Source organism: Dasypus novemcinctus, chromosome 20 (genome assembly GCF_030445035.2).
Source record: "Dasypus novemcinctus isolate mDasNov1 chromosome 20, mDasNov1.1.hap2, whole genome shotgun sequence".
Taxonomy (NCBI): Eukaryota; Metazoa; Chordata; class Mammalia; order Cingulata; family Dasypodidae; genus Dasypus; species Dasypus novemcinctus.
In genome coordinates this window covers 14,530,018-14,557,093 of record NC_080692.1, presented here as the reverse complement: position 1 = coordinate 14,557,093, position 27,076 = coordinate 14,530,018, and the positions used below count along the sequence as shown (strand labels likewise).

The following is a 27,076-nucleotide window of genomic DNA, read 5'->3' as shown; positions in this document are numbered from 1 at the left end:
GTGCGCTCCGCCGCCGCGCGCAGACCCTCTCCGCGCCTCTGCCACTCGCCTTTCTCTCCCTCCAGCCCCAGCCCCTCGCGCTGTGCCTTTCCTTCTTCCCATTCTTTTCCTCCCTGTCTGCCTGCTTCAGCCTCCTCGGGGCTAAAGAACGTTCCTCGTCTCCGTTGACCATGTTCTGAAAAAGTTTGTCAGTCCCTGGACCGTGGTGGCCAGGACAGTATGTCACCTGTGGCCCAGCACGTTTGCACCACTCCAGGGCTCTGGGAGTGGGGAGCCGAGAAGCCATTTCCTCCCAGGGCATCGGAGCTGGGAAAGCGAGATGTTGACACTTCTCAAAGATGGGAATTTACCTGAGCAAGTGGAAGAAGTCGTGGGCTCCTCCGTCACCTTAGCCCTTGTCATTTTAAAGTGGCGTTTTAGCCCTGAGGTTCAATCACCACACATTTTTTCGAGCATCTACTCTGGTCCAGACTCTGTGTGTATGAGCTGAGGATGCACGTTGAGTAAGATTCTGCCCTTGCTCTCAGGAATTTGGTCCCTAGGGAAACAGGCAGGAAAGTCCATGCCTGCGTTGATCTGAAGAACCAGGGTGGGATCTGGAAAGTCTTTGAAGAGGGGGTGATGCTTATACTGAGTCTTGGAGGTTAATTGGTATTTTGTTAATAACACAAGGTGGGGGAAAGGTTCGCTGCCAGGGTGTTAAGTGCAGAAGTTCCAGAAAGGTGAAGTACTGTAATCCTCTGGGAACTGAGTATTTGATTTGAGGAGGGGGTATTTGTTTGAAAAGGTAGTCAAGTCAGACCATGGTGGGTCTTTGAGAAGTAAGGGAAGACCATTGAAGGAACTACTGTGAGAGCCAGACAAGAGGGTGGAATATGGGATATTCCAGATAAGGGCAAGATTCTACCTGTACTCAAATAGATGGCAAGATGAGAACTTATATGTCTCCCTGCAACAGGTGGAGTTTTTAAAGGATACAGTGCAGTTTCCACATTTTTACTGGATACAGGGCACACATTTTGAGTATAAGGATTTTTAGGGAATACTGGGTAATAAATTAGTAACTTAAACCAAGAGTGTTTTATTTTTAGAATTTATTAAGCAGTGGTTATGTGCTGCAGAGAGAGTAGGTTGTGATAGAGACAAAAACATAAAGTGGAACAGAAATTAACAGTGAAGAGCTATTCTGACTGTAGAGTCCAGTGGTAACTAAAGGATAACCTTTATGTAAAATAAGAATTTTGAGAGAATTTTTATACATTCCCAAATGTAACTTTTTAAAGTGGATATTTTACCCTATTTTTGTTTTTTGCTTTGTTTTTTAATCTTTGTATTCTTCCATGTATGTGAATTCTTCAGATCTCCCCTGACAGGGGAATAGATGATCCAGATCTAGTAATTCCTCAAGCCTTTCATAATAGTAAATGGTGGAAGATATTCCATTATACACCTTGATTCCAGGTGACTGGAGTGGACTTTGCAATATACTCCAGCCTATGGCATTTTGATAATAGCAGAGTCTATGAGAATGTCTGTTAAACTGGACGAACATGTCAAAGTGGGAGGTATAGGAAATTTCCTCTAAACTTTAAGAAGTCATCATAAATGTTATATGTGAAGCTTGTCATTTTTTTTTTTTTTAAGATTTCTTTCTTTCTCCCCAGCCCCTTGTTTTGCTTTTGCTTTGTCTGTTTGTTGTGTGCTAGTCTTCTCTTGTTAGGAGGCACTGGGAACCGAACCTGGGAGCTCCCATGTGGAAAAGAGGCACCTCGTTGCCTCAGCCACCTCTGCTCCCTGCTTTGTTGGGTTTCTCATTGTGTTTCCTCACTGTGTCTTTTCGTTGCATTATCTTACCATGTTATTTTGTTGTGTCAGTTCTCCGCACCTGCCCGTCGCGACAGCTTGCTGTCTTTAGGAGGCACTGAGAACTGAACCTGGACCTTCTGTGTGGTAGGTGGGAGCTCAGTCACCTGAGCTACATCCACTTCCCAGGCATAAGTCTTTAATAGCTATTTTTTTGTGGATGACAAAGTGCACCACCCCTCATTATTTCTCTTCCTTGTGTGTACTTGCTATGTTCTATAGGCTTCACAGAGGAGGCTTTGGTTTTATGATATGTGAATATCTATTTAGTGATAAAAGGTTTCTTCTTCGCAAGGCTGCTGCTTTAGGAGCTCACAACTCAGACCTTGACTCATTATTGGTTGTATAGTAGTAGTAGTTTCTCTCCCATTGATTATGGTATACGATTTTAAATTGATAATACTTATATTAAATTCCACTTCCATAAGTTATGTCCATAAAAACATATGCATTCATAATAATGTGATTAATATAGATGCATTTGTGTTTTCTATCTATTCTCTGATACATTTAGAAAATGTTAATAAAGTGCTTACAATGTTCCAAGCATGGTGCTAAACTGGAGATACAAAGATGAAAACAACAGCCCCTACCTTTTGGGGCTTATAGTAGTATAAGAGGAGACAGATGTGTAAACCAGTAGGCATTGTACCATATAAAAGTTGCTGTTTCCAAATATGGAACAAATGAGGGATAGTTAGTTTTCTGTGGGGGTGGTAATCCCTAAAGGCTTCAAAAATGCACTTGAAAGATGAGTAGGTGAGATGCTTCTGAGAAGTAGTGTCTCTTCCATGTTCTTTTTCTTCCAGTTGCACATTTTTATAAAATACTTTGCCACCGTAGGTAGAATCTTGAAAAGTCATCATTCTTCCTTCCAGCAGAACTATGTGTATTGTGTGTCTTCTTAAAGAAAATGAAGCATATATGAAAGATGTAACGTTACCATGAAAAGGAAGTAAATAGCAGGTATTTTAAAGTAGTGATAGGGAAGCAGATGTGGCTTATGTGATTGGGCTCTCATCTATCATATAGGAGGTCCAAGGTTTGATTTTCGGGCCCTCCTGGCAAAGGCAAGCTGGCTGGCACAGAGTGCTGGCACAGCAAGATGATGCAACAGAAAGAGACAAAGAGGAGAGACAATAAGAGACAATAGACCAAGGGGCTGAGGCGGTGCAAGAGATTGAGCACCTCTCTCCTATTCAGAAAGGTCCCAGATCAGTTCCTGGTGCCTCCTAAAGAGAAGACAAGCAGACACAGAACACCACACATGGGAATCAGATGTGACTCAAGTGATTGGACTCCTGTCTACCATATGGGAGACCTAGGGTTTGATTTCCAGGGCCTCCTGGTGAAAAGCAAGCTGACCCGCATGGCACGCTGGCCTGAGTGGAGAGCAGGCCCACACGGAGTGCTGGCCTGCGTGGCATGTTGGCCCCTGCAGGAGGAGTGCTGGCCTGTGTAGAGAGCTGGCACGGCAAGATAACACAAGAAAAAGAGACACGCAGACCATGAGGCTGAGGAGGCACAAGAGATCAAACATCTTTCTCACACTCTGGAAGGTCCGAGGATTGGTTTCCGGTGCCGCCTAAAAAGAAGACAAGCAGACACAGAAGAATGTACAGAACAGACAGCAAATGCAAAACAACAAGGGGGTGGGGATGAGGTAGAAATAAATAAATAAACAAAACAAAACAAACAAATAAATAAACAAAAAAAAATGAACTCTTAAAAAGAAAAGAAGTTGGGAAGTGGACTTGGCTCAATGGATAGGGCGTCCGCCTACCACATGGGAGGTCGGCGGTTCAAACCCTGGGCCTCCTTGACCCGTGTGGAGCTGGCCCATGCGCAGTACTGATGCGTGCAAGGAGTGCCCTGCCACGCAGGGGTGTCCCCCGTGTAGGGGAGCCCCACGCGCAAGGAGTGCGCCCCGTAAGGAGAGCCACCCAGCGCAAAAGAAAGTGCAGCCTGTCCAAGAATGGTACCGTACACATGGAGAGCTGACAACAAGATGATGCAACAAAGAGAGACACAGATTCCTGGTGCCGCTGATAAGGATAGAAGCGGTCACAGAAGAACACACAGCGAATGGACACAGAGCAGACAACTGGGAGGGGGGAAGGGAAGAGAAATTGGAAAAAAAAAAGAAGTGATAAAAACCTGCAGTTTGTTTTGTGTGTACATTTGATCCTGGCTTCTTAGATGACACCGGACTTCATTCCTTGAATATGTTATGTCATCCAAGTAATATCGATAATATTTAGATTAGGCTTGGACCTTGGCAGAGTCTTTTTAATACATTTGTTATGCTTCAGCAGGTACAGTGGGGACTGTGGATGAATAAACTGTGGTATATTCATAAATGCTTTAAAAATAAACTTTTCTAGGAATAGTACAAAAAAGCTATGTATATAAAACAATATGAAAGAAGGATAGCAAAGAAATGATTGTCAGTGGGATTCAGATTGATGCTTGCTATGGGTAGGAGAAATCATATCATGTGAATGAGATGGGGGAGCCGTATGGTTAGATGTAGTTTTTTGTTAAAATCTTGGCTTTTGTTTTGGGTGGTGAATTCACAGGTGCTAGTAGCATTATAATTATTAAATAAAAGCAGGCCATGCATGCACAGATGGATAATGGGAGTGTGTTATGATTAGTCCAGTTCTGTGATCTTGAAGTTCAATGAAAAAGGGAAAATGAAAGGAAAAAAGCTTTTTTTGCCTTTCCTGTGATGTAGAGATCTCATTTTATAAGGTCTTTGTTCCTGAAAACTACCAGATGCTGGTAAGATGACATCAGTTTCTAATATTTAAGGTGTGTTCTTGAAGATTTGAGAAAAGAAACAAGAATGTTTAAACGAACATAAGATTTCGCTACAGAATGAATTCAGAAGCTTGCAGAGCAAAAACAAATCGTATTCAATTTAGAAATGAAAAGGAATCAGAGGAATTGTGGTCTCTTATAAACATTACCTCAGCAATAAAATCTTTTTTAAATATAGAATTCTTAGATGGACGACTTCTCTTACAGGTAGAGAGCCTGTATCCACTGTGTGATTTTAACCCCAAATTTGGTAAAAAATATTTCTCTGAGTTTACTTCTAGGTGGGGAGATGTACTAGTGTTAATTAAACAGGACCCTATTAACCTCACCAATCCCCTAATGTATACTTTTTCCCTTGCTGTCTACCCCCTCTTTTTTTAGCTTTCTAGTGGAGTTTGTGGAAGTTGCTTCATTTCACTTCTGATTGATTTGGGTAATAAACTATTTGATTATTAATATTTTATATGTTAACTTATTTCCATTGGCACTAAAATGTTAACATATTGGGAAACACCTGCATTGAAGTTCCCAAATTTCTAATGAAGAGTTACTGAGAGAATACATAATTAAAATGGAGTTTGGGTTGAGTTGTAAATAAATTTTGATAATTTGGCTTTATGTTTGTAACTTCCCAGAAAGCTTTGTTCTTTATGTTTGTTTCCCAGAACGTCTTACACTTTCTCTGCCTGTACAAAACTAAAGAAAGGTAGAGCAGATGAACCCATACTTTACTGGACTTTGGTTTGGCTTCTAGTGGAATTAAGAGGGCTCAGAGGATGAAACCAGGTTAGATGAAGGGAGTATGGTCAGTCGTTCTGTGGAGAACCACAGTGCAAGCTGGATGCTAGCATTGTTTTTCTTTGTTGTTGCTTTGTTTGAGATTTTCAGATTAAATTAAAGTTTGACACGTGCCTAGAAATGGACAATTAGGTGGAATATTAGGCTGGAAGAAAAGTATGAAACCTCTGAAGCTTTTGGGTACGGCGGTGGTCCCTTTGGCTAAAGTAGCTGTCCACAAGAAATTCCTGTAGAGGTGGATTTAGGAAGCTTTGCAAATAAAGCATTAACTGTGCAGTGGCCTAATTTCCTATTCTGCCGGAGTCAGGCATTGCTCTAAGATTATTTGAGGGTGGAGCAGTGAATGCTACTAGCTGGACGGGGGGTTTTCCTGGAGTTTTCAGTAGAATGGATTAAAATAGGTTCCAAAGTGGATCCCAGGGGATTCCCTGCAAAACTGAAGAGCAGGTCATTTTCAGCTTCTAGGTAATCTAAGGGTTCAGAAATTAAGGAATGGAAGAAACTATGAAGAGCAGCAACAGTTTAATGGGGCACTGACCTCAGACAGACTTCCTGACAGGAACAGACTATACTTAGAAACAGGCTTGTTCTGAGGAATAAAAGTTGGAATGCTTTCCCTGTCACCCTGTTCCCATGCAAAGTGTGGCACTAAGGCCAGCTGTGGTTGGGGGTCGGGTGCAGGGTCTTAGAATACCAGGAATTGGAAATTGAAGAGATGAGAAAGTGAGAATACTCCAAAGAGAAATTTGTGTCCTGAGTCAGGTAGAAACCTAGGTAGAAAAATTCAGTATTTTCCTTCTCTTCTGTATCAGTTTCACTTCTGAGACAGAAGACAGGCAAAACAGGCTTCTGTATAACATTGTTTCTATGTGAAAATGCTTTCTGAGCACCTGGAAATGGACAGACTTTTGGAATGTTTTCGTAAATTGGGAATTACCCTCACTAAGAATTTATTGCAGTTTATAGATTTTCATTTCAATTTTTTTCTCTTTCTGTCTCTGAGAAAGAGCTTGATTTCTTATTTTGATAAGTGGGCTGTTTTTGCAAGTTTCAGGGTATTAAGCTGTTGTAAAGGTGACAGGTGGGATTTCCTAGCAAGAACTCTTGAGTTGCCTGATTGGGTTTATAGCGGGACTTTCCACTGTGACCTTGGGCAAATTAATCTCTCTAAACCCAGTTTCCTTATCTCTAAGTGTAGGATTTAATGGTTCCTACAGCATGGATTGCTTTAACACCACACCTGACCAAATAAGGGCTGAGCTATTATTTTTGTTGTGATCATGTGTTTTTCTCCTCTGCATGGATATTGTGTATTGATCATTTATATATACATTGCTGATTATCTCTTTGTAATCAATGTCATTAAAGAGTACAAATTTCCTCTAGGTGGAGTATGAAGAACTCAGGGTATTTAAGATATAACCCTATACTCCCATGTCCATAAACAATCAAGATTTACAAAGATAGAGCATCTATGAGCTCGTTTCTGTCTCTTTTTTTTAGGAATATGTTTAAAGTTTTTCTTTAAAAAAGGTAACCAGTTGTGCTAAATCAACCTGGAAATTGGTGTTTTTGTAAGGTTTCTACTTTTTGCTATTGAAACAAAATAGAATTTTTAAAAATTTGGATATATATCATTAATAATGCCCTGAACTTTAAAATTCTGTCTTCATTGTGTATTGTTGAGCAGGATTTCACTCACATCACTTGACTTTATGATCTATCTATAAGAAAGGATAGAAAAGAAACTAATTCTTTTTAAAATTATTTTTAAAATAGTAGATAACTTCATGTATTAGAAAGAGCACTGCATAGATAAAATCAGGAGTTGGTGGCTTTTGTTGCTGAAGGGGCCTTCAACTAGGTGATTCTTAAAATACCTTTTACCTTTAAAATGCCATGATACTAAGTTACTTTAGTGTGAAAGGTTTGAAATCAAAACTGTATTGCTTTCTTTAATTCCTATACCCCTTGCCTTTCAGCATTAAACTGAAAAGAAGATGTCCTTGTATGATGACCTGGGAGTGGAGACCAGTGATTCAAAAACAGAAGGCTGGTCCAAAAACTTCAAACTCCTGCAGTCTCAGCTTCAGGTGAAGAAGGCAGCTCTCACTCAAGCAAAGGTAAAGATTATCCCAGAGTGTGAAAGTAGAAGTCTGCCGGGTGGGCTCCTTATCAGGGTTAGAACTAATTTGGTTTTAGCTTGCTCTTCTGCCTTTTTTATAGGGTGTATAGGGCTAAGTGTCAGTAGGAGGAAAGGTTCTGAGTAGAGAGGAATGAAGAGTTTAGGGTCAGTTTGCTCCTCACGACTCCTGGGAGTAAAAATATTCCAGGGAATAGGAATGGAGAAAAACAGCCACTCAGCTTCCAGCAGTGATTCAGGTTTTCAAAATTCAATATGCCTAAGATTGCTTGAGAGCAAGATGCAGATTCTGTAGCCAGAGTGCTGATATATTCTGGTGCATTCTGGTCTGAGGTGTCGCTCCAGCAGTCTCCATTTCCGTTCTTGCTGGTTTGTTTTAGGTGCTTAGCAGGCAGCACTATGAGAAACAGCCCTGCAGTGATAACTGAGCTGCTCCGTGTGCACTCTTGATGGATCAGATTGGTTGTGAATATGTCAGGCATGAGTGGTCTGGGTAGTAGTTGTTTTGTTCCTCTTGTATCCATGTTGGACACTGGCCATATCATTAAATATTTAATTTAATTATATATATTAACATGTGGGATGTTAAAATCATAGTTGTTGTCTGGAATTTGGTGCTATTAAACTATTATTGTCAATTTTTTTAGGAATGAGAATGGTATTATGGTTTGTTGTTTTAAGTGCCCATATGGTTTAGAACTATACATAAAGTACATAAGCTGATATATTTGGTATTAAAATTTCATGGGTGAAGTGATTGGGAAAAGAATATATTACAAGACTCTGGGCAAGGAACGATACTATAAAAATATTTTGAAAAAAAAACTGTTCTGCAGAACATATCGAAATATTTACTGATAAAATTATTTAACTTCTGCAGTTTACTTAAATAATCTAGCTCTGGGGTTGGGAGAGTAGGGATATAGATGAAACAAAATTGGTCATGAATTCATAGTTATGGAAGCTGAGTAATAACTTAAGAATTCATTAATCTGTTCTCTTTAATTTTATGCTCAATATTCTCCATAATTCCTTTTTTTATAACATTCTAATTTTTTTTTCCTTTTTGCTTTACATCATCATCAATGGATAGTTACAGTGAAACACTCAAATTTGGTTGTTGACTAGTGTAGAAAGGTTCTCTAGGAGTAGGTTACCCAAAAGTAAAGCAGCACTCCAGTCAGTATAATTTGTGCTGACCTTTTTGCTTATCCAAATACATTGATCTCAGCTGTTAGCAAGTCTCTTGCGTTTCAAATTGATTTTTTAAAAATTGATCAAAATATAAAGTTGTGAAACCATTTGATGATGATAACTTTTTATCATCTTTTGATTGCTATGTAATGTAAGTATTCTTTTTTCCTGAAGGGAAGATAGATTATATTGATTCTTGTCAGCTATTAATTATGTTAACTAATTACTCAGAATACTAGGTTGGCCTAACCAAATGTAAAGGTATTTGGTAGAGAAAGTTTTACCTAGAGCTGAAAGATAGAGCTGTGGTTTCATTTGCATCTGTATTTTTTAAAATATGTATCAGTTAGAAAAAAATAATATAGAAATATATGATTCTGATAATTACTCTCCAGGCTTGTCCTTTAAACTTTGTGAATTGCATATTTGAAAATCAGTTTAAATTTTGTTGGCTTAAATTTATCAGCATTGTTATATCCAAAGGAAGATGAAAGCTTATTCGCATAAGCCTTTTGAAGTGATAACAATAAAAATTTGTAACCTTTTTAAATTGCCAAATGGTTTAAATTATACCTTTGTAATTGGAATATCTAGTGGTCACCATCATAATGTGCTCAAACTCAGAAGTCCTCACAGACAGTGCCTCCTAATGTGTTGCAGAACAAAGTCCACCACCTCCCCTCTTAAGTGTTCTTGACGGAAGATTCAGGGAAGCTTTACCCTGAATCTAATCAAGTCTTTAAACTTAACCTCCAGTTTTCAGAAATTGCAGAAGGTAGAGAAGCAAGTTAAATTATACCGCCAGGAAATAATCAGGCAGATATAGAATGTACAATAGTTTATAAGACAGTGTAGGAGGAAGAAAACTGAAATAAGGATGGTAGTGGTGGAGGTAGGGAAAGAGAACCTGTTCTAAATTAAGAGACTTAAAAACCAAATGCAGGGAAGCGGACTTGGCCCAATGGATAGGGCATCCGCCTACCACATGGGAGGTCCGCGGTTCAAACCCTGGGCCTCCTTGACCCGTGTGGAGCTGATCCATGGACAGTGCTGATGCGTGCAAGGAGTGCCCTGCCACGCAGGAGTGTCCCCCGTGTAGGGGAGCCCCACATGCAAGGAGTGTGCCCCATAAGGAGAGCCGCCCAGCCCGAAAGAAAGTGCAGCCTGCCCAAGAATGGCACCGCACACACAGAGAGCTTACGCAGCAAGATGGCGCAACAAAAAGAGACACGGATTCCCATGCCTCTGATAAGGAAGAAGTGGTCCTAGAAAAACACACAGCGAATGAACACAGAGAGCAGACAACTGGGCGGGGAGGAGAGAGAAATAAATTAAAAAATAAATCTTTAAAAAAAACAAAATAAAAGAAAAAAAATGCATTGCAGGAACTTTGGTTCAATCCTGGTTCAAAAAACCTTCAATTTTTAAAAAGACATTTTTACCAGACATCTTGGGAAATCTGAATATGAACTGAATAGGCAATGACTCGGAAATTACCAATTTTATTAGGTATGGTGGTGATATTGTGGGTATGTAGGAGAATGTCCATAGTTTTAGGGAATATGTGTTGACGTATTTAGGGGTATGTGATTCCTCCAAGTCTTTCAAATGGTTTAGCAAGAAATATATGTGTGAAAGTAGATGTGGCTCAAGTGATTGGGCTTCTACCTACCATATGGGGTTCAATCCCTGGGGCCTCTGGTGAAAAAGAAGAAAAGAAAGCATGCCTGTGTGACGAGCCGAGTGCCCATGCTGCCAGCTGAGTGCCTGCACAAGTGCCTGTGTGGCGGGTCGAGTGCCCGTGGGGTGAGCTGAGTGCCCATGCAGTGATAACTGTGCCTGCGCAAGTGAGTCACGCAGCGGATGATGACGCAACAAAGGAGAGACGAAGAGGAGAGTCAAAGTGAGGCGCAGCAGAAACCAGGAACTGAGGTGGCACAGCTGACAGAGAACCTCTCTCCACCTCAGGAGTTCCTGGGGTCAAATCCCAGTGAATCCTAGAGGAGAAAAATGAGAAGAAAAGGCAAAAAGAGAAGTGGATACAGAAGATTGCACAGTGACTGGACACAGACAGCAACAGCAGCAGGGTGGGGGAGGGAGGAGAAGGAGGAGGGAAGAAGGGGAAGTAAATTTAAAAATCTTAAGAAAGAAAAAATATATGTGTAGGGCAAAGTAAATATGGGAAAATGTTAACAGTGGTTGAATGGTATATGAATGATAGCTGTTCTTTTTTTTAAATCCTTTTTCCTGTAGGTTTATAATAAAGGGGGAGGGAACTGAATTTTAAAGTATGATGTCCTATAGATTCTCCCTATAGTCAGGGAAAATCCAAGACAGCTTGTTCATATATTACATTTCATACATATTTAGATAAAAGTGACCAAGGGAGGGAAGCGGATTTGGCTCAACTGTAGAGCATCTGTCTACCACATGGGAGGTCCAGGGTTCAAACCCTGGGCCTCCTAATCCGTGTGGTGAGCTGGCCCATGCGCAGTGCTGCCACGCGCAAGGACTGCCATGCCATTCAGGGGTGTCCCCCGTGTAGGGGAGCCCCACGCTCAAGGAGTGCACCCCGCAAGGAAAGCTGCCCAGGGCGAAAAAAGTGCAGCCCACCCAGGAATGGTGCCACACACACAGAGAGCTGATCCAGCAAGATGACACAAAAAAGAGATACATCCTGGTCACTGACAAGAATACACATGGACACAGAAGAGCACACAGCGAATGGACACAGAAAGCAGACAATTGGGGGGAGGGAGGGGAGAGAAATAAAAAATAAATCTTTAAAAAAAAAAGACTGAGGGAGCTTACTGAGACCTTTGACAAAAATGGAGGAAATCTGTGTTTAAAAAGAAAAAAACAATGAAAAAACTGTTCTAATAAATGATTTTAAAAACCATTGTTTTTAACAATTCTGGTTTTTTCATGTCTCAAAGGTTTGTTTTAAAGACAAAGTATTTTTTGCAAATAGTGTGAATCTTGGCTTCAATACATTTTCTTGTTTTTTTTTTGATAATTTTAGAGCCAAAGGACAAAACAGAGTACAGTCCTTGCTCCAGTGATTGATCTAAAGCGGGGTGGCTCTTCAGATGACCGGCAAATTGTGGACACACCACCCCATGTAGCAGCCGGGCTAAAGGTAATCCCATATAATATGAAGAAACAGCAGTGTAACCTAACCTTGACTTGATCTTTGTCCTACTTTATGTAAAAGTTTTAAAATGTGTATGTGATCTCGACATCTTAGTCAGCCTTAACAGAACAGTCTCAGCAGTCCTTTGAAATCTGGTCAGTATCATTTTCAACTTAGTTTTTACATTTGTTTCATCAGTATGAAAGCATTATCTATTTAAAATAAATTCATTATAAACAAATTAGAAACTAAAGCTATGCAAAAAAGAATAACAAATGACCTTCAATCCTATCCTCTAGAAATTAGAAACTTTCTATTTTGGAACGTCTATTTTATGCCTGTTTCACCTTTTACTGTTGCATTTCTCACCTAATACATTATCTGTCTGTGTCAAAAAATATAGTGCTATAAGAACATTTTTAATGGCTTCACTATATTCCATTGTATGCATGTACTATAATCTTATTACTTTAATGCTGGATATATGGATTGTTTCCAGCTTTTGCTATCGTAAACAATGTTTTATTCTGGATTAAAATAAAAGGTAAAAAACACCAAGATAAGTTCTGTCCCCCAACTTTTATTGTCACAGTGATTTCACATGCTTGAAAAGAAACCAGCAGACATGGTCAGCTGTAAACTGGGTTAATGAAGTCCCCCCTAACTGCTAGAAAGGACCCAAATTGTGCTGAGACACAGTCTCAGCTGTAACCCCCCCTCCCTTCTTTATTTAGTCTCACTGCCTTCACGTCCTTGATTCTTGTGGGGTGGAACCCTCTTGCTGCTCCACCTTTGCCTCCCTTACAACACAGGCCACACCTTAGCTCTGGCCAGAGTTCTCGGCCAAGGGAGCTGGTGCTCCTAGTCTGTTAAGAGGTAGCAACTCCATAGTGGAAGTGTTTTTTGCTAATTCTTATTTTTTCCCCTGCAAATTTCATACCTAATTTTTTTCTCATTACATTTAATCAAAACTCATTAATCATCTTTTGTAATTGAATATTTACTATCTTTTGTATTGTCCTCCCTCCCATTTAATTGATATACATTTTTCCTTCTGGATACAGTTTTCAAACCCATTTTTTAATTGCAAAATATTCCCATTATGTGAGTGTATCATAATTTACTCAAGTATTCCCTAACTGTAAAACCATCTCAACTGCTTTTATGTTGTCATTATAACTAACACTCTACAAGAACTTTCTTTGCATTTTAAGTTATTTCCTTAGGTTGGATTTCCTGAGGTGGCATGAAGAGATCAGTCATTCTTATGACCAACTTATTTTAGTACCAACTTGTTTCCAGCAGAGTTATGTCAATATACAATACCACCTACAATATGTGACTGTTTTAGTTTTACCTCCCTTCCCTTGCCCTGGCAAATTAACATATATTTTTTTAAATTAAACTACGTTATTCTTTACAGCCTTTACAAAAGGGTGGCGCATTGTTAAACTTAGCATGGTTTATATAGTAAAAGTCATTTTATTTAAATTTGACAAAAGAGCCTTCATATTGACAGTTTGTTCTTTCAACTAGATACTTGGTTGTGATAATAGTAATTTATAAATTGAATGGTTGATTGTTAGTTTCTCTCCAGTCTTAATAATAACTGAAAAGAAATCTTGTTCCTGTGTCTTTATGATTTTAAAATGTCTTTTATATGAATAGAAATTCATAACTACCCTTTTGGGGCCCTAGATTAAATAGATTCATGTAAATTTTTCCAGTGATAGTGCCTGGGAGGTGATTATAGTTATTTTCTAAATGCTTTTATTCATCAGATCATCTGGTTTCCTGATTTTTAGTTGTAAGGAACTGATGAAGAGTTTATTTTACAATGTAAACTGTCAAATAGTGTAATACAAGAATTGTTAGATTTAGATCTGTTGATATTGAACATCAGTTGTCTTTATCATATTAGTTATATGTTCAAATATAAAATACATTTTCCAAATGCTTTTGGTATTATTTGGCAGGATACCTTCTGAAAATGGTACAGGCCGGCACTTGAGGACACTAAGCCCTAACCCATGCCTGCTCCTGTATTGGCATAGCCCACTGACGTCATTACAGTTTTACAGATAATAAGGGAGAGTGATGCTCAGAGAACTAAGAGAAGAAAGGATGGAGGGTTAGGACAGTTATATCAAGAAGCAGACTGGGGCTTTGTGGAATCATATTTAGATCAAGGCTGCCAACCTAGGTTAAAGCCCCATTACTAGTCAGCTATGCTATCAACCCATTGTTTTCCTTGTTTCTTTGTGGAAGCTACATCTTTTCTCTCAAAGAGTAGCTCCAGTTTCTAAATGTATGGGAGAGAAAATGCAAAATATTATAATCTGAACTATTCATAGTAGACCTAGAAAAACACTGATGATGTGAAGGGAATTCCATCTACCTGTGTCAGATTCTGTGCCTGACCTGAAATGTAGCCTTTATGGGAAAGGATGTGTTCCAGCAGATTTGTAAAAGACCCAAGAGGTTTTTAAAAATCTTGTGTTATTATCTCCATGTATTCTGAATCTACAGTTACTCTATTAAATGATGACTATAAAAATGATTTGTTTCTGGGTTGTTTTGGTTTTTAAGTTTTCATAGAGATGGGTAAAAGCAAAAGTGTTCAGTGCTTTGCTGTGAATAATAAAATGTATTTTTTAAAAGTACTAGCGTCAGGCAGTGGATGTCACTCAAGAGATTGAGCTCCCACCTACCACATGGGAGGTCCTGGGTTTGTGTCCTGTGCCTCCCAAAAAGAAGATGTGCTCACAAGAAATAGACACAGCAGATGCAAAACAATGAGGGGCTGGGGAGAAATAAATAAACAAAATTTTTAGATGTACTAGTGTCTTAAATTTTGGGTGGTGATGGCTTATTTAGGAATTCCAGAAAAGTGCCATAGGTTATTATGGAGACATTGCAGAACAGAGAGATGAAATTCTTTGTCACGGTTCTGCTGCCCAATAGCAAGGTGTGTGGCCCTGTCAAGACTCTAAACCTCCTTAGGAACTTGGCTCCTAGTCTGTAAAACAAAGGTAGAGAACAAACGTAGCTCAGGTGGTTGTGTTCCTGCTTCCCCACAAACAAAACAAAACAAAGGAGGTGGTAGATGTCCCTCTAACCCTCATATTTTTGGAGTTTAGTTCTATGGATAGTGGAGCAGGTGTAGCTCAGTGGTTGATAGTGTGCTTCGCACATATGGGGTCCTGAGTTCAATCCCTAATACTTCCAAAGAAGAAGAAAAAAAAGACTAACTGGTTGTATGAATAAAATTCTAAAACATTTGTAGATTTACTTTGGGTATTTTTTTCTTCCTCAGGATCCTGTTCCCAGTGGATTTTCTGCAGGAGAAGTTTTGATTCCCTTGGCTGATGAGTATGATCCGATGTTTCCTAATGATTATGAGAAAGTAGTTAAACGCCAAAGAGAGGAACGACAAAGACAGCGGGAGCTGGAAAGACAAAAAGAAATAGAAGAAAGAGAAAAGTAAGACTTCATTTGGATTTGAGGATATTTCGTGGTTGAATTTGTCATTAGAATATTTATGAATGAACTTCAGTGCTATCTTTAAGACAAATTATAATAAAGACATTTAAATTGAAATATTACAAGTGCCAAGAGAGGACAATGGATAATCTTTGAATTGTCGTTATTTAGTTACCACAGCCTTGGGTGCTAGAGTTATTTATTTGGCTCTGGGAGTTTCCTCTTTTTCACACTTGAGACTGTCATTGCATATGGCGAATGAGTAGGGAACTTCAGGACTTAAAATAGTCTTTTTTTGAAACTCATTACTTACCTTAAAAAACTCTTAATTAAGATAATCCATGTCCTTCCTCATCAAAAATTATAAATACAGTTATTTACCTGTGGTGGGTGATGTGCTTTTCTTTTTATCCATGTTAATCAGATGCTGGTTAGAACAAACTTTTTCAGGTAAGACTCTTGGTCTTGATACTTATGTCTGTATCTGAAGTTCTCTGTATTCGTGTATTCAACAAAACAGTTATTGAGCACCTCCAGCCCCAGCCTTGACTTAACATCCTGTTCTAGACTGAGCCAGTGGTCTTGTGCCATATCCATCAGATTTCTTGGGTAGAGGAAAGGCTCTTGACAAGAATTTTAAGTTATTATATCCCAGCATGAAAACGAATTCTACAGCACATTTCACATGAAGACTCAGAAAACCAAAAGTATAAGTTTGGGTTGAGTTGGAAAAATAACTCAGTGACCTGATATTGAATAATAGTTTTTTTTTCCTGTGCTATGGACTCTATTAGAATTACAGGTATTAAAAATTCTTCAAATGTTGTTTTTTAATTTTACTGCTTTTGACTAGATGGATTTTTGAGACTTATCGGCATCTTTTATTTGTTTTCAAAAATATGTGTAACAAGGACTGATTCTCTTTTTTAAAAAATTTTAATATTAATGATTCAATAGTTAATAGGTATTCAGTGTTAATATAATGTTCCCCATTATTTATTGAATCATGAGTGAAAGCATGTTCTTGAGATTATTGAACTATTTCTGTACTCTGGCTGATACATTGAAAATTGAAAGAGGTAAATGACAAGGAAACTTTTTTCTTTCTACTTATTCTCACATGTCTGTTAAATTTGTACAGTTTATCTTCCATATTTTTTTTCACTTTTCATGCTTTTGCTACTTGAACCTTCAACCAGTTGCTTGTTCTTCCCCACGCCAGGTTAATTAGGTTAGTCTGAAAGAAAAGATTTCAGTGTTTTCTAGCCAAGGGAAGGTCAAGCTAAGGTCATCTCTAAATTGATTCACATCTCTATGATGAACATTAATTTCCTTGTTATCCTAGAAGGCGTAAAGACAGACATGAAGCTAGTGGGTTTTCAAGGCGACCAGATCCAGATTCTGATGAAGATGAAGATTATGAGCGAGAAAGAAGGAAAAGAAGTAAGGAATGATAAACATGGGGCCCTTACACTATCTCTTTTTCACATCCAGTTTGATAAATAGTTCAATTGGTGTTGATTCGGGAAATTTTCTCTCTGGAATCCCACCAATAATAGTTTTATAATAGTTTTAGTTTACATTGTATGTTCACAACCACTTTCTAACACTTATTTATTGGATGCTTTGAGAAAAGCTTAAAAAATATACACACACTTTTCTTTATCTGCAGCCAAGTCATATTTTACTTAATCTTTTTGGCCAGCTGCATTTCTTTTAAACACTGAACTGAAAATTAGGGTACTGTTTTGTGGAACTTTGCCTGTACTAACATGGATGAATTTGAGGAAGCCATTTAACCTCTCTGGATGCTGATTTCAGTCATTTGGAGAGTAGGGAGACATGCATTTGAACTAGGTAATTTCCAAGGCCCCTTCCATTGCTAAAATTTTTCAAGCAGATTGTAATTGTTTGAACTACATTCTTAGGAATCATTAGATAGTTAAGCAGTGTTCCAGTGGGAATTTTTGGTAGAATGGAATGCTGCTTGTTTGAGCTTTACTGTTTGAGATTCCTTGATTTAGTTGACTAGTTTGGTTAACAGATGGAGATTTAAATGAGAAATTTAAGTCTTCCAGTTTTCTGTCCCATACCAGACACTGTTCTAAACACTGTCATAGAATACTTCCTTTATTAAACCTCTGAGTGGGTGTCTTTATTATTCCCATTTTAAGGGTGAGAAATCTGAGGCACAGGGTTGATAAGTTTTTTGAAATATACAGGTCTACTTTTAATCTTCAGCATCTTTTTTGCCTAAAATCTCATTCTAATATGGTCATCTTTAATATGAGACCCAAGAATAATGTTTTCCTGAAGCTTGAGTGTATTTCCACATACATGAATTCTGTTTTATGACCAGCTGTTTGGTAAGCTTGGTTTTCCCACGTGTACAACCAATGCTGTTTCAGAGTTTAATTTAAAATTTAAAAATACTAACTGTAATGGAAAGGAATTAATTTGAAATAAGTTAAAACTTTTCCTCTTTAAACACAGGGATCAATTAAATGTAGTTAGAGAACTCTTAACACTAGTAGGCACTACATGTTTTTTTAATGGGAAATGAAGTTAACATTTATTGAGTATACTTTATCAGGCATTCTGTCACATTTCCAATCCATTATCTTTGTTAATCAACACAGTTTGTTTTTAATTTACTTGTTTTAGAATCCAGTAGATAGGTTGAATATTTGTAGGTCCAGTCTTTTTAGTTTACAAATGTGTCACCCTTTTTGGAAGAAAGTGTGCCTCTATATTAAGATCATTTATTTTTTTCTTAAACGTTAGCAAAAGATATAAAGCCTCTAATGATAACACTCTTCCTATTTGAACTTGTGGCAAAGTAGTGGCCTTATATACCATTGAGTACTGCTGCTAACAGATTGAAAATCATATTTTCACTTGATTAGTAGAGATTTCCAGTAATTGCCTTGAATTTTTGGTATTGAACTTCTTAGTATTCATTTACTTTTCAGGATCAGTGATCGCACTGGGTCTTATAAATGACAAGACTTTAAAAATTCATAAAAAGTATTTCAAAAGAAATATTAAAAGATTTTATACAGACTCATATTTTCTTTTTTTTTTTCTCATTTTTTTGAGTTACTCGGGCCAGGAAACAAAACCTGAACCTTGTATATGGAAAGCCAGTGCTCAACCACTGAGCCACATCAACTCCCTTGAGTTGGTTTTTTCATTTATTTGCTTGTTGTTTGTTTTTTTGTTTTGTGGGTAGAGGCACTGGGAACTTCCCATGTGGGAAAGAGGCACCTAACCATTTGAGCCACATTCACTTTCCTCTCCTTAAGTATTTAATGTAATCCAGTCCTCTTAATCATGATGCATGTATACTAGCTTTAAAGAAATTTCTTTTGTGAAGCATTTTATGCTGATGCAGTATGGTTTTGTAACCAATTTTTAAAATTTTACTTTGTATTTTTTGGATTGTTTCATTGATTACTATTTTGGTTTACTAGGCTACTCAAGCAAATACCATGAAATGTGTTGGTTTAAATAATGGGAATTTTATTAGCTCATGGCTTTGAGGCTAAAACAAAGTCCAAACCAAAGCATCGTCAAGGCAGTGCTTTGCTCCTGAAGACAAGTGTTCTGGAGCTGGCCGCTGGTGTTCCTTGGTCTTTAGTTTGTCCCATGGCAACACACGTGGCGGCATTTCTTGCCCTCTCCCTTCTCTTCCATGTTGCATATATGTTCAGCTTCTGTCCGCTCCCTGTGTGGCTTTCTTTCCCTGGGAATTTCATTCCACTTACAGAGGGCTCTAGTAATAGGATTGAGACCCATCCTGATTGGGCTGAAAGTTACCTCATCAAAAGGCCCTCCTTACAATGGGATCACACCACAGAAATGGAATAGGTTTAAGAACGTGCTTTTCTGGAGCATGTACAGCTTCAAAGCATCACAGTTGTTAAGCCACACCTGGGCCATACTGGACCATACTTACAGAGAAGCCTAAGAAAATACAGAAGTTAAGGCTTAGACCTGATGAAAAATTCCATATGGTCCCACTCTTGCATTCTGCCTCTGAATGTTGAATAGCAAGCGGTAGAGGCTACTCGTCTCTTGGTTCATTTGTGTCTGCCATTGTCCATCCAGGAAACAAGAGCGAGCATAGTGACAACACATAGCAGATTATTCAGGAAACAGGTACAAGTCCTCACATTCCCGAATAGTTGTTTAGTTCCAGTGGTTTGCACTCTGGAAAATGAGGGTGCTATATTGTGGGGAAAGCTTTGGCATAGAGGGTTCTGGGTTTTATTCCCATCTCTGTTGATTAACTCTCCTGTCATCGTTTTGTCATTTGTAAAATGAAAACAGTATTACCATTTTCAAAGGCTTATTAAATTTAAATGAGAGAATGTATATGAAAGTACCTGGTGTAGATAACATGCTTTCAGAAAAATAGTTTTGGTCTTGTTTTTTTTGTTTTGTTTTGTTTTGTTTTTTGTTTTTTGTTTTTAAGTAACTGCTAGTTCTGTGGGCTATGTTCTTTTGCCCAAAAATCAATTTATTCTATTTTGTGGTTCTTAAGTGCCTTTTATGACAAACAATTTTATCTGTCGGGGTATTTGTCAGTTTCCTACATTTTTGAGCCTAGATTCAGATACTTAATTCTTTAAATGTTAGCAGGAAGAATGTTTTAAAGGTCCTTTGCCCTTTTCTTGCCTTTCTTTTTTTTTGATGGGGTGGTGGTGATAAGACATGGCATATGTCACAGCCTTTGAGTCTGACATTGAAACCTGTCTAGCCTTTAATCTGTGGAATTTATGTTTTTGCAGGTATGGGCGGAGCTGCCATCGCACCACCCACTTCTCTTGTAGAGAAAGACAAAGAGTGTACGTAGATCTGTTTCTTCCCTTTCTTACTCTGACACAAATCTCTGAACCAGTTGTGAAAAATCTGAACTCGAGTCAGGTCTTCTGTGTTTAAGGGGAAATGGCCTAAATATCAGCTTGAGTTTGTATAGAGTGATAGGTCTTTTTTTTCCCCCAAACCAATTCATTTCACAATCTCCAACATTTCGTATTTGGAGTTAGGTTTATTTGATCAGTTTACAATTTTTTTACTCAGCAGTTTAAAGGCTGTTGTATTATTCATGACCTTCCACAAGGCGGCAGTGCCTTCCTTGATTAAATTTTTCCTCCATTAGCTAATATTTACTTACATTTGTATATCCATTTAAGCACTTTACCAAAACATGAGGCCCCTACTGTTTCTTCTTCCACTGATATATTCTAGAATATTTGGGTTGCAATTGAACTTTTTTAATGTCATCTAAATAATTTTCCTATACTTTGGGTTGGACCATACCTATAATATCACAAGAAAATATAATCAATCATTGTGATTAAAATTGTGACAACTTAAAGAGTTGTCTTTTTAAGATTACAATTCAGAAAATATTTGTTAAACATCTATTATGTGAAAACACCTGGTAAATCATATTTTTGCTGAACTGGGCTCCACTACACCCCAATTGAAACCAAACTGGATATTTTTTAATTGTCCTTGTTAATGTGTAGCTAGGGTTGAATACCACTGCTCTAGTATGTGGGCCCTAACCTCCACGACTTTAAATGTCTGTTATGCTAATGAGATAGTAAGGTCAGAGTTGTAAGACAGGTGGGAGGCTATGGAAATCAAAAGGGAGATTGTATCTACTTGGAACATACAGAAAATCTTAAGGATTCAGGCAAGAGTTATTTAAGAGGCCTTTAAGGGCAACATCTCAGTAAAAAAGGATATTTGAAGAGATTTAAACAGCAGGACAAAGTTAGAATCAGAAAAAATAACATTCTGTCTCTGTAGTTGAACAAAAAGTCATGTAGAGGCTGTAAAATGTGGTTTTTTCTCTCCTTTAGTAAATCAGAAATGTAGGTTAATTGATTTCAAGGTGAGTGATTTATACAAATGCAGTCAACGTTTTTTGTATTATTTTTGTAAGCCTGTTTTATTTTTATCCAACAGTACCCCGAGATTTTCCCTATGAAGAGGATTCAAGACCTCGATCACAGTCTTCCAAAGCTGCTATTCCTCCCCCAGTATATGATGAACAAGACAGACCCAGATCTCCCACGGGGCCTAGCAACTCCTTCCTTGCTAACATGGGGTAATCATTTTAAGGATTCATATCTTGAAAGGACTTGAGAAATATTGTTAAGTGTTGGTAGCTCTGGAAAACCCTTTCAACAGGTGCAGCCTTTGTTGGAAAATGAGGACATTGGTTAGGAGGGAAACACTCAGTGTTCTTAAACACACAATGCCCTTCTCAAGAGTCAGCGCTCAAGGCATGTGGAACGCAGCCCAGTGTTATGTTTCATCTTAAACATAAAGCCCTCTCATACGTGTTTTGAATGATCTAAATGTTCATTCAAATAATAATATTCAAATAATTATAGTCTTTAGGTAGGAATAACTTCTGCTAATTTACTATTTACGTTTATTTTCATGACATTTGCAAGTAAAATAGCTGATGTGAATTGAGCTGACTTACAAAGTGTGATATCAGTCACCTCTAAAAGGTCATTGACTTCTCTTTTCCTGATAAAGTGGGCCTTTGCCTTAAGGACAGTTCTGTGTACCTTTGGTCTAAAAGCTCTTAGTCACTTTATAATTAGAAATTTGTTTGCCTACATATAAAATCAGTTTTAAGGTTGACATTCATATGGGGCTTGTGGGGATTTTTTTTTTTTTTTTGAGATTTAAAAATTTGTTTATTTCTCTCTCCTCCCCTCCCCCCCCCCAGTTGTCTGCTCTCTCTGTCCATTTGCTGTGTGTTCTTCTGTGTCTGCTTGTGTCAGTGGCACTCAGAATGTGTGTCTTGTTTTTTTTTCTGTTGTGTCATCTTGCTGCGTCAGCTCTCTGTCTGTGCAGTGCCATTCCTGGGCAGCCTTCACTTTTTTCACTTGGGTAGCTCTGGCTCTCCCTACGGGGTGCATTCTCTGTGCGTGGGGCACCCCTACTCGGGGGACACCCCTGTGTGGCACAGCACTCCCTGCATGCATCAGCACTGTGTGTGGGCCAGCTCATCACATGGGTCAGGAGGCCCTGGGTTTGAACCTTGGACCTCCCATGTGGTAGGTGGACACCCTATCCATTGGGCCAAATCTGCTTCCCTTGTGGGGATGTTTTAACCCCCACTGGATTTAGGTGCATTTTGGTTAATGGAATGCTGTATGTTGTTTACTCTATTTCTATTGTGCTACAAGGGGCTATCAAATGAAGTAGCATCACGTGAACATCTTTATTCTGTATTGTTATAAGAGTGTTGCCAATAATAGAAATGCTGAAAGTGAGAAAGTCAAGTATAGTGGATCCACCCTCACCTATTTGCTTATCCTTTGGTTCTTGGGGTCCTCAGAGATGACTGGTCAGGGTTGCAATGGATGATTCTGGTTCCTGCATTTGAGGAGAATTTTGAGTGCCTAATTTTTCTTGTATCTACCCCATTTTAGTTTGCTAAAAGCTGCTTGGGGCAATATACCAGAAATGGATTGGCTTTTACAATAGGAATTTATTAGGTTAAAAGCTTACAGTTCTGAGGCTCTGAAAGTGTCCACATCAAGGCGTCATCAGGAGATCCTTTTCCCTGAGCTGCATCTGGGTGATCAGGCCGACAGTGGGGCACAGTGGAGGTGCCTGCTTCTGTCTCAAGTGGCTTCCTCTCAGCTTTTGGCTCCCAGGGCCTTCACCCACAGCTTCTGGGTTCCTCTCTGTCTCTGCCACTTTTTTTGTCTGTGGCTTTTTATTCCTCCGTTTTATAAAGGATTTCAATAAGAAGATTAAGACTCACCCCAGGTCATTCCCTACTGAAGTGATCTAATCAAAGGAAGTTCCTATAACTGAATCTAATCAAAAGGTCCTGTCCAAAATAGGTTTACATGCACAAGAATAGATTAGCCTCAGGAACAGGATTTCCTGGGTCCGTGAAAAACACAAACCTGCCATACATCCCTTAGAACTATGCTGTTCTGTGTCATAGCCACTAGCCACAGGTGGCTATTAATTATTCTTGGCCCAGTGGTTAGGGCGTCCGTCTACCACATGGGAGGTCCGTGGTTCAAACCCCGGGGCCTCCTTGACCCGTGTGGAGCTGGCCCATGTGCAGTGCTGATGCGCACAAGGAGTGCCCTGCCATGCAGAGGTGTCCCCTGCATAGGGGAGCCCCACGTGCAAGGAGTGCGCCCTGTAAGGAGAGCCTCCCAATGCGAAAGAAAGTGCAGCCTGCCTAGGAGTAGCGCCTCACACGCTGAGAGCTGACAGAACAAGATGATGCAACCAAAAGAAACTCAGATTCCCATGCCGCCGACAACAACAGAAGCGGACAAAGAATACGCAGCAAATAGACACAGAGAACAGACAACTGGGGTGGGGGTGGGGGAGGAGAGAAATAAATAAATAAATAAAAATCTTTTTTAAAAAAAAGGAGGGAGAAGAACAAAAATATTTTAAAAATAATAAATAAATAAATAAATGAATAAAATTTATTTCCTTAATCATACTAACTGCTTTCAAGTGCTCAATAGACACATGTAGCTTAATGGCTACGATATTGGACAGTGCAGGTGTAGAACAGTTTCTTTGTTGCAGAAAGCTCCATTGGACAGTGCTGGTCTAGAATATATCCTGGAATGTGGATAGACGTAAAGCTGTGGGGTTTTTTTTATTGCTAATGATAAAAATGAACTTTTTTGCTGAACCCCTTTTCAACAGGAATTAAGTCTTTAAATTATACTTAGAAAGTTGCAGTATAGTACATTTTAGCAGTTTTCAATGTTTTTGCCATAGGACAGCAGCTCTTTTAAATGAAAATTTTAAAGGGGTTAAATACATCAAATAATATAGTTGCTTCAGCTACATTAATGTAGTTGTAATTGAAGCAGGATTTAGAGGTCAAGCCCTAAGCAGCAGTAGCTGCCAGGGGCACCATTGAGACCCATAGGGCTCCTCACAGTGTAGTTTGAAATCTGTTTTTTATTATAGAATGAGCAGTGGACTAAGAATCAGGAGTTGTGGGTTCTCGTTTCTTTTTTTCTTTTTCTTTTTTAATTTTTTTATTATCTTTTTTAAAGATACATAGATCACCAAAAATGTTACTTTAAAAAATATAAGAGGTTCCCATTATACCCCCACTCCCCACCCCCCTTTAATTTCAATTCTGTCATTAACACTTATAGAAATAATTTCTAAAGTGTCTTGCTTTGCTTATAGTTAACTATAAACTAGTTAACTAATCTGGGCCTCCGTTTCTTTATTTTTCCATCCGTTAAATGTCATCTCTAAGGGTTCTTTCATTTATAAAGTTTGTCATTAGGAAGTCTGCTGTACTTTTTAGAAAAATGCAGTTATCTTCATTATGTGAAACTTCATCCTTTTCTGACAGACATACTTTCTAATAATAAACCATGGTCATAAACTGTATAGCAGTACAGATAGTGGAGCATACAAAGAGTCTACTCTTCTCTTAACAGTGGTACCATGGAAATTTCATTAAGGAAACTATTATTTCCCCTCAAAGGATGTTTAGGGTTTCAGTCATTAGCTTTTTTTATTTCTTTCATCCTGAATATCCATCTCCACAGCATCCATCTACTGGCCTGTTGTTCATTATCTGTGAATTCATGTAAGCCTATGTTGAATTTATATTTGCAGAGGGAGACTCGTGATGTTAAATCCAGTTTATCACATGGTTGATGATTTCAAATGCAAGGAATCTTTTTCTTTTTCCTCCTTCTAGTGGCACGGTAGCACATAAAATCATGCAGAAGTATGGCTTCCGAGAAGGCCAGGGGCTGGGGAAGCACGAGCAAGGCCTGAGCACTGCATTGTCAGTGGAGAAGACAAGCAAGCGAGGAGGCAAGATCATTATCGGTGACTCAACGGAGAAAGGTAAGTTGTTGATCCCACTTCTGTTGTAGGAACAGGGATAAATATGGTCCATTGTGAGAGGACTAGTGCTGTTTTTAATATTAATAGAATAAGATAATTCCTGATTATGGTGCACAAGATTCCTGAGGCTCAACTTCAGTTTTCAAAACAGAGGTAGAGATAGGGAAGACCCATTGGTGGGTGAGACGGGACTTGGCAGAAGATGAGTAGTCCTTGGGAAAATAATTTCAAATCCGCTATGAGGCAAGCAATCCTAATAATAATAGTTATGTTTTAACAGCATGACGATAGAGCTATATATGGTGTATCAGTGATTATATCTGGTATGTCTCCATCTTATGTGTCTTCTTTACTATCCCTTTTTCTGTCTTTCATTATAGGTGTGATTCCTTAATTTTCTTACTGATTCATTGCTTTGTGAGATCTAAATTTATTTTGCAGCCTATCGTAAGATGGTGCCTAGTTAGTTGTGTTTTATTTTCATTTGATTATTACAGTTTGTTCTGTACTAAAGGCATACTGGAATGAGACAAAAATATCTTAGCATTTTAAGTAAGAAAAGTGAGTTCATTTTGAGTCAGCTTAGCTGAAATCCCTTTCCTGAAAAAAAAAAAGCTTTTCTGACAACTCTTTTGGCACACAACTTTAGGAAGCAGCCAATCAGCCTGACATAAGTCAGCAGGAGCAGAATAATTAACCACTTAATACTCTGGGCTGGTGACTTATGCTGCTTCTTCTTAAAGCAATGCTGTCACCTATGAGGGCTGGGTTGTGATGAGTATGCTTTACTACCCCTTCAGAAAGTGAAATAAAGTGAAATTGTTTCCAGGTAATTGCAGAAGCTAAAAATTTCTAGAGATTATTATAAAACATATAACAAAGCAAAGCAGATACTTTGATTATGGATAAGGCTACCTTTCTGTTAAGAGACTGGTTTTGTAGAAGTTTATAGATGATTCTGGCTTAAAGAGTATGGATTGCTACTGAAATTAAATTATTTATTCTAACAGGACTTAGTGTTCCTTTTCAGTGCTAAAATATGTCTGATGTTATGTTTTGATACAGATGCATCCAAGAAGTCTGATTCAAATCCATTGACTGAAATACTTAAGTGTCCTACTAAAGTGGTCCTACTTAGGGTAAGAATGAAAAGAAAGAAACTTTAGTCTGCCTGTCTTGGGTTTTGGTTTCACCTCATCCTACCCTATCTGTATATGCTTTCAGTCCCACTGTTGTAATAGAAGTTATGAAAACTGAAAATAATACTTTCTTTGACAAATACTACCTCCATGTAAGACTGATTTTAGATTCTTTTTTCACTAATGTTTCTTTGCTAAATACACTATTTTAAGACTTCAGTAATTAAAAATACTTGAAATTGTTAGGAGTTCAGATTACCTCATGTATTTTGGTGCTTGCAACTCTTTACCAAGCTTAATGTATATTTTTGGGTTTTTTTGAAGAAATATTACAGGGATACATTTTCATTGTATCATTTGGACTTGAGATAATTTGCCATTGTAAAAATGTCTTATTTGTATACTTCTGATATTATTGGTACTTGAATTTATTTTTCTTTGTTTACAGAACATGGTTGGTGCAGGAGAGGTAGATGAAGACTTGGAAGTTGAAACCAAGGAAGAATGTGAAAAATATGGCAAAGTTGGAAAATGTGTAATATTTGAAGTAAGAGGGTTTTCTTTTGACATTTATAACCAAAATTGTAGTTGGTAGAT

At 38.3% G+C, this 27,076-nt stretch overlaps 1 protein-coding gene across 1 annotated transcript in view; it reads left to right on the top strand.

The window, feature by feature from the left end:
• RBM17 (RNA binding motif protein 17) overlaps positions 1–27,076 on the top strand; it is a 30,260-nt gene that overhangs the window by 494 nt on the left and 2,690 nt on the right. Inside the window, exons 2-10 of the mRNA XM_004451255.5 lie at positions 7,467–7,607; positions 11,844–11,960; positions 15,271–15,437; positions 16,783–16,880; positions 20,231–20,287; positions 21,420–21,561; positions 25,189–25,340; positions 26,406–26,479; positions 26,928–27,026. Of these exons, the coding sequence (XP_004451312.1) occupies positions 7,485–7,607; positions 11,844–11,960; positions 15,271–15,437; positions 16,783–16,880; positions 20,231–20,287; positions 21,420–21,561; positions 25,189–25,340; positions 26,406–26,479; positions 26,928–27,026 (1,029 nt within the window). The 5' untranslated portion in view covers positions 7,467–7,484. The remainder of the gene's footprint in view (positions 1–7,466; positions 7,608–11,843; positions 11,961–15,270; positions 15,438–16,782; positions 16,881–20,230; positions 20,288–21,419; positions 21,562–25,188; positions 25,341–26,405; positions 26,480–26,927; positions 27,027–27,076) is intronic.